The sequence below is a fragment of the Epinephelus moara genome, chromosome 3 (genome assembly GCF_006386435.1).
Source record: "Epinephelus moara isolate mb chromosome 3, YSFRI_EMoa_1.0, whole genome shotgun sequence".
NCBI classification, from domain to species: domain Eukaryota; kingdom Metazoa; phylum Chordata; class Actinopteri; order Perciformes; family Serranidae; genus Epinephelus; species Epinephelus moara.
The window spans coordinates 39714128-39720406 of record NC_065508.1 but is presented as its reverse complement, the minus strand read 5'-3'; the positions used below and the strand labels follow the sequence as shown (position 1 = coordinate 39720406).

At 42.0% G+C, this 6279-nt stretch overlaps 1 protein-coding gene across 1 annotated transcript in view; it reads right to left on the bottom strand.

The window, feature by feature from the left end:
- Positions 1 to 1325: 1325 nt before the first annotated feature.
- Positions 1326 to 6279, bottom strand: part of riox2 (ribosomal oxygenase 2) — an 87396-nt gene continuing 82442 nt past the window's right edge. Inside the window, exon 9 of the mRNA XM_050041068.1 lies at positions 1326 to 1617. Coding sequence (XP_049897025.1) covers positions 1465 to 1617 — 153 coding nt within the window. The 3' untranslated portion in view covers positions 1326 to 1464. The remainder of the gene's footprint in view (positions 1618 to 6279) is intronic.

Below are 6279 nucleotides of genomic sequence, written 5' to 3'. Positions count from 1 at the left end.
GTCAGAATCTTTGATTCTGGTTTAAAATTTGATAAACAAATAAACTCAGTTGTCAGTACTGGCTTTTACCTTCTTACATGACTTGCAGAATTTAAACCATTCCCGCCTATTAACGATTTAGAGACTAAAGTCCCTGGTTTCATTTCCTCTGGCCTTGATTATTGTCATTCCATCTACATAGGTAAGAAATCAGTCAGCCCTGTCTCAAGCTTGTTCAAAATGCAGCAACAAGTCTCCTCACTGGTACCAGGAAGATACCATATCTCTCCTGTACTGGCCTCTCTTCACTAGTTACCATTCAAGTACAGAATTGATTTTAAATTCTTTGATTTGTTTTTAAAGCACTGCATCCCCTATTCCACCTCCTGTCCCCTCAGATCTGGTAACCAATCATTGCTTTCCATTCCACTCACCCAGTTTAAAAACAAAAGTGACTGAGCATTTTCAGTTGTTGGTCCTAAATTGTGGAATAGTCTCCCACTATCAGATCTTCCCTCTCTATTGATACCTTTAAACCCATCTTAATACCCATCTCTTAAAATTATGACAACACATTTGCCCATATTCATTTTTTCTGTACTTTATTTTGTTGTTAGTCCAAGTTATTTTTGTGTTATGACTTTATAAAGATATTGTATGCTTTTATTTATTTACATATATTCTCCCATTTCTGATTGTCTATTTGATCATTCTTGTGGTATTATTTGATTGTGCCTTGGTTTTATTTAATCTCTTTGTAAAGCACTTTGATCAGCGTTTATTTTTAAATGTGCTCTATAAATTAATCTGACTTGACTTGACATTTATGTTAATTTCAGAACAGAGCGTTGGCTCGTCAACCTCACTGCTCAACAACGCTGCAACACCCAAAACCTCAAATATGTTGTTTCTTCGATTACTGAAAATGAAGTGAGACATAAAGCTTACTTGTCACAAAATTCTTCCAACAGATTCGGTCATGAGGACCAGGTTGCCAGGTTTCCCCAATTCCTGACACTGTAAGGTCCCTGTCTTTTCAACTTCCACAAGCCGCTGGTTTGTCTGTCCTGGATGTCCTCCCTTTAAGACGTCGAGTCCAGAGCTGTGTTTGAGCTGGTTTGCTTGTCACAGATGGAAATCTGAAAAACCTGAACTCTTCTCCACTCTTGTTACCCAGCACCCCCATGCAGGGTAGCTTGGACTTGATACCGATATTTTAGCTCTCTATAGCTAACGCTTGTGTGAGGTGGGTCGACTGAATATATTGATCTATGTGGATCAGCAATGTAGACTATGTATAATAATCAACATATGTAAAAAAAAAAAAAAACCTACATCTGCACTGCTGGAGGTTTAGCAGCTTTATTCAGGAGGAACCAGAAAACTAACAACACAATAACACAAGAAATATCTTCAAAGGTATTCATAAATGCCTATGTATTGTTGTGATTTAATTCTTCACTGATATTTTTAAATAGTGGTGTGCTATAGTACAACCAGCAGGTTCTCACTCCAGAGAGCCAGAACCAGACTGAGTTTGGCCTCCTGTGTGGGCAGCTGAAGCTGGTCCACAGCCAGCTGTTCTGCCTGTTGGAGCTGCCGCAGGGCCTGGAGGTGGGACAGGGGGAACTGCAGCCCCTGCAGAGACAAACACCCGGGGACATTCTTCACCAAACATATTAACACATACATCACATACACTGAACAAATACTAAAACAGCACTTTTGTTATTACTCCTATTTTTCACAGGTTTATGTTAAAGAATTAAGACTTTATTTATGCACCCAATAGATATATTTCTGTCAAATTTTGATCACAAATTTGTTAAAATTCATTTAAGTGAGTACTTCTCCTTTTCCAAGATAATGGACCTGCAAATGGGTCTGCATTTAAAAAACGGCAATACTCTTTTTTTTTTTAAAAAAACCCGGAGGAACCGATACCAGCGTAAGAATCGGTGCTATGACTCTTCCGGAACTGATGTAGTCCAGGGGCCAAGGCAGATTTTGGTATCACTTAAAGGGATGACTTCCTCTATGTCTCTAGTTTATATTTTGGTATGATAGACCTGCGTATCTAGTAGCTTAATACATTTTTCTGGATGATCTTTGGGTCCTCCCCAAAATTGAAAATAGTCAAAATTGAGGCTTCTCCAAAAGGGACAAAATTGAAAATAGTCAAAATTGAGGCTTCTCCAAAAGGGACAGTGTCTGCCTTATCACACAAATCTCGGGAAATAATTATCAGAATGTCACCAAATTTGGACTGAATGTTCACAGACAGTTGCTGCACACAATGCAGTAAAGATTTCATCAGTACCTTGCTCCTTTTAAAAAATATATACACCTAAACACACATGAATTATAGGCGGACATGGAATAAGGAATAAAAAATCCAAAAGGCATGTATATATGTGTTTGCCATTATTAATGTAAATAAGCCAATCACCCAAAAACTGCATTTATATGTGCCAAAGAATGTCATTTTATCATAAAAGTAGGTTATTAGATTATTCACCTCACTATCTGATGTCACCAGCCCCTGACAGGTAGCTAGTGCAGCCAGAACTTCAAACAGACAAATAGAATGGGGCCCTATTAGTCCAGGGGCTAAAGGGATCGTTTTCACAACTTGGTAGGCCCCTATCACCCACGGGGACCAAACAATTTTGGCATTTTTATCTCTCTACAGGTCTCTAGTTTATATTTTGGTATGATAGCCCTACCTATCTAGTAGCTTAATTACAGTTATCACTCTGTAAACAAACTTACACCCGTGTAGGCAAAACACTACAAATAGGGTGAAAAATTAGCTAATAGATATCCCCATGAAACTCGCCCAGTTGATCACTCATATTAAGACAAGTATTTTTTGTATTACAAATTTTCTGAAATATTTTATTTAAATATGCACCAATGTTGTTAATGAAGACAATCACAAGGAGGGGAAATTGATTATGCAGTTACTGTGCTAACACTCAGTGTTACTGTAGCCTACAGTAGGCCTACTAGCACTCACAGCTGCCCAGTTGCTATTTGACCCATAACTAGGAGGCAAAGGGAGTGCTACCGCTTGCCTAAGGTGGACTCCCAGGCTAGCAGAAGGAAAGAGATGCCTTATTTCTCCATTGTACGCTGTCCTAAAATAGGGGGGCCCACCTGCTGAGGCAGCAGTAGCTCAGTCCATAGGGACTTAGGTTGGGAACCGGAGGGTCGCCTGTTCAAGTCCCCGTCAGGACCAAAATATGGAGCGTGGATTGGTAGCTGGAGAGGTGCCAGTTCACTTCCTGGGCACTGCCGAGGTGCCCTTGAGCAAGGCACCAAACCCCCCAACCGCTCGGAGCACCTGTCATGGGCAGCCCCACTCTGAAATCTCTCCACTTAGTGCATGTATAGGTCCTGTTTGTGCATGTGTGTGTTCGGACCTGTGTGTAATTGACAACAGAGTGAAAAATTGAAGTTCCCCTCGGGGATTAATAAAGTATATACAATTTTTAAAAAATCCTTGATCAGTACTTCCTAAGAAGTCAGTCAAGTCAGTCAGATGAAGTCCAGCGACAGGTAGAAGGATATCAGTAACACTGCCACTGAGGAGGAGGAGGAGGGGGTGGTAAGAGAGGATGCAGGTGACACTGAGGTCAATATGCCAGTCAGAGGGAGAACCATGGAGCAAAAGGTTAGAGTTAGATGGCCTAGGGCAAATGACAGTAAAGAATGAGAGATAGTTAATAGAGATTTCTCAGTAATCTTAAACAGGCTTCAAGGAAATGCAATCGAAAGGTTAGAAAAGATGGGAGATATAATTTACTCATATGGTGCAGAGAGGCTTGGGGCGCATGAGAGAAAGAGGAGTGAGAGGGTACAGTCAGGTAAGTCTAGAAGATAAATAGAGAAGTTAGTTAAGGAAAGGAGACAGTTAAGGAATAGTGGAACAGTGGAAAAAGGCTACAGAAGACAAAAGGGAGGGAATTAAGGTGTTGCAAGAGAAGCAGGCTAGCAGTTCTTAGAAGGGCAGAGCATCTCAGGAAAAAGAGGATGAAGAAGGAACATGTAAGGACAGGTGTTTTCAGGGACCCTTTTAAGTTTGTTAAAAAATTGTTCAGCCAGGATAAGGGAGAACAGCTTAAAGCAGAAAGGCTAGAGGTTGAAGAATATTTGAGAAATACATATTCAGATTTAGAGAAGAATAGGATAGTAGGTTTTCCACCGGATATCCCTCCATTAGGAGAAATAGAGCATGAGATGGATGTCAGGCCACCTAGGTGGAAGGAAGTTCAGGAGGTGGTTAGGCATGCAAAGGCTTCTTCGGCCCCAGGGCCTAATGGAGTCCCCTACCAGGTTTATAAAAGTGCACCTGATATTCTTAAATTTTTGTGGAAACAGCTAAGAATAGTTTGGGAGAAACAAATTATCCCAAGAGTATGGCGTAGGGCAGGGGGTGTCCTCATTCCTAAGGAGAAGGAGTCTGTGGACCTTAGCCAATTCCGGATGATTTCTCTCTTGAATGTAGAGGGGAAGATTTTCTTTAGTGTAGTAGTGCAGGGATTAGCTAGCTACTTAGAAAGGAATAGCTTAAAGGTAGGGTCTGGAGGATTTTCCATTGCTGTTTGTAAACACACATTCAAATTCGTCCCCTCCTATCAGGCTCAACTGTCCCGGGTGTAAGGAGCCCGGAGGTACGGAAGAAGGCTTCACAGAAGAGGTTCAGGCAAGGCTCGCGCTGGTGCACGCTTGGACACGCTCGGGCACGGCACCTGCACTCTCTCACTGACTGGAGAAATCTCCACCCAGAAGCGGTCCGAGCTCACAAAAACATCAAAATACAGTTAAAGGGCAGGAGCTCTGCAAACAGAGTCACACATGAGTAGAAGCCCATAGGTGATGATTAAGCAGGATTTCATTTGTGTATATCTATATTTTGTTTTGTTTGAAAATCCTCCAGATCCTACCTTTAATAGATACCATGGTGCAGAAGGCAGGAATACCAGGTTTTTCAGGGTGTTTAGAGCATACTAGCATGATCTGGCATCAGATTCAGGCAGCGAAGATTAAAAAAGGGACCTGCATGTAATATTTTTAGATCTTGCAAATGCGTTTGGTTCAGTACCGCATAGCCTCATTTGGATTGTGTTTGACTACTTCAAAGTGCCACAGGTAGTTGTTAACTTAGTGAAAGCATATTTTCAGAATATTAGGTTGTGTCTAAGTACGGCAGGTTTCACAACAGGTTGGCTGAGGCAAGAAATAGGCATCATGGCAGGGTGTACAATTTCTACATTAGCATTTACTATGATGATGGAAGTAATCATCGGGGCTTCGAAGTGAGTGGTAGGTGGGGAGAGACGGCAGAACGGGTTGCATCTTCCACCAGTTAGGGCTTACATGGATGACATGACACTGGTGACCACAACAATGCCATGTACAGAGAGGCTACTAGAGAAGGTAAATAAGAACCTCAAGTGGGCCAGCATGAAGATCAAGCCTAGTAAGTCTAGAAGCATCTCGATACGTAGAGGGAAGTTAAGTGACAGAAAGTTTGTCATAGATGATGAGGAAATCCCAACAATTAGGGAAAAGTCAGTAAAGAGCTTAGGTAGGTGGCACAATGTGGAGTTGAATGATGAAGAACAGGTGGTGAAATTTAGAAAAGATGTGGCTGCAGGATTGGATAGAATAAATAAATCAGAACTTCCAGGAAAGTTGACGTGGTGGTGTTTGCAATTTGGGCTATATCCTAGGTTAATGTGGCCATTGTCAATTTATGAAATTCCAATATCCGTTGTGGAGACAACTGAAAGGTCGGTTAGCTCCTATATTAGGAAGTGGTTGGGCGGTCCTAGGTGCCTAAGTAGTGTTACATTGTATGGAAAAGGGACACTTCAGCTGCCAGTATCTAGTTTAACAGAGGAATTTAAATGTACCAAGGTCAGGACAGAGCTCTTGTTATCTGGGAGTAAGGACGTGGTAGTTAGGAGTGTGGTTCCAAATCCAACCAAGGGGAGGAAGTGGAACCCAAGATCGGCAGTTCAGGAGGCAGAGGCAGCTCTTAGGCATGCAGAGATTGTAGGTTATGTTCAGTTTGGCCGGGGAGGCCTGGGGCATGGCCCAGGCAAACCGTAATGGAATAAAGCAGGTCTCAAAGATAAAAGAAAGCTGGTTGTGGAACAGATACGTAGACAGGAGGAGATATTAAGGGGTGCAAAGGTAGTGGCCCAGGCTAAACAGGGACAGTGGTTGAATTGGGAAAGTGTAGAGAAGAGGAAGCTTAGTTGGAGGGACCTGTGGAGTATGGAGGAGAAT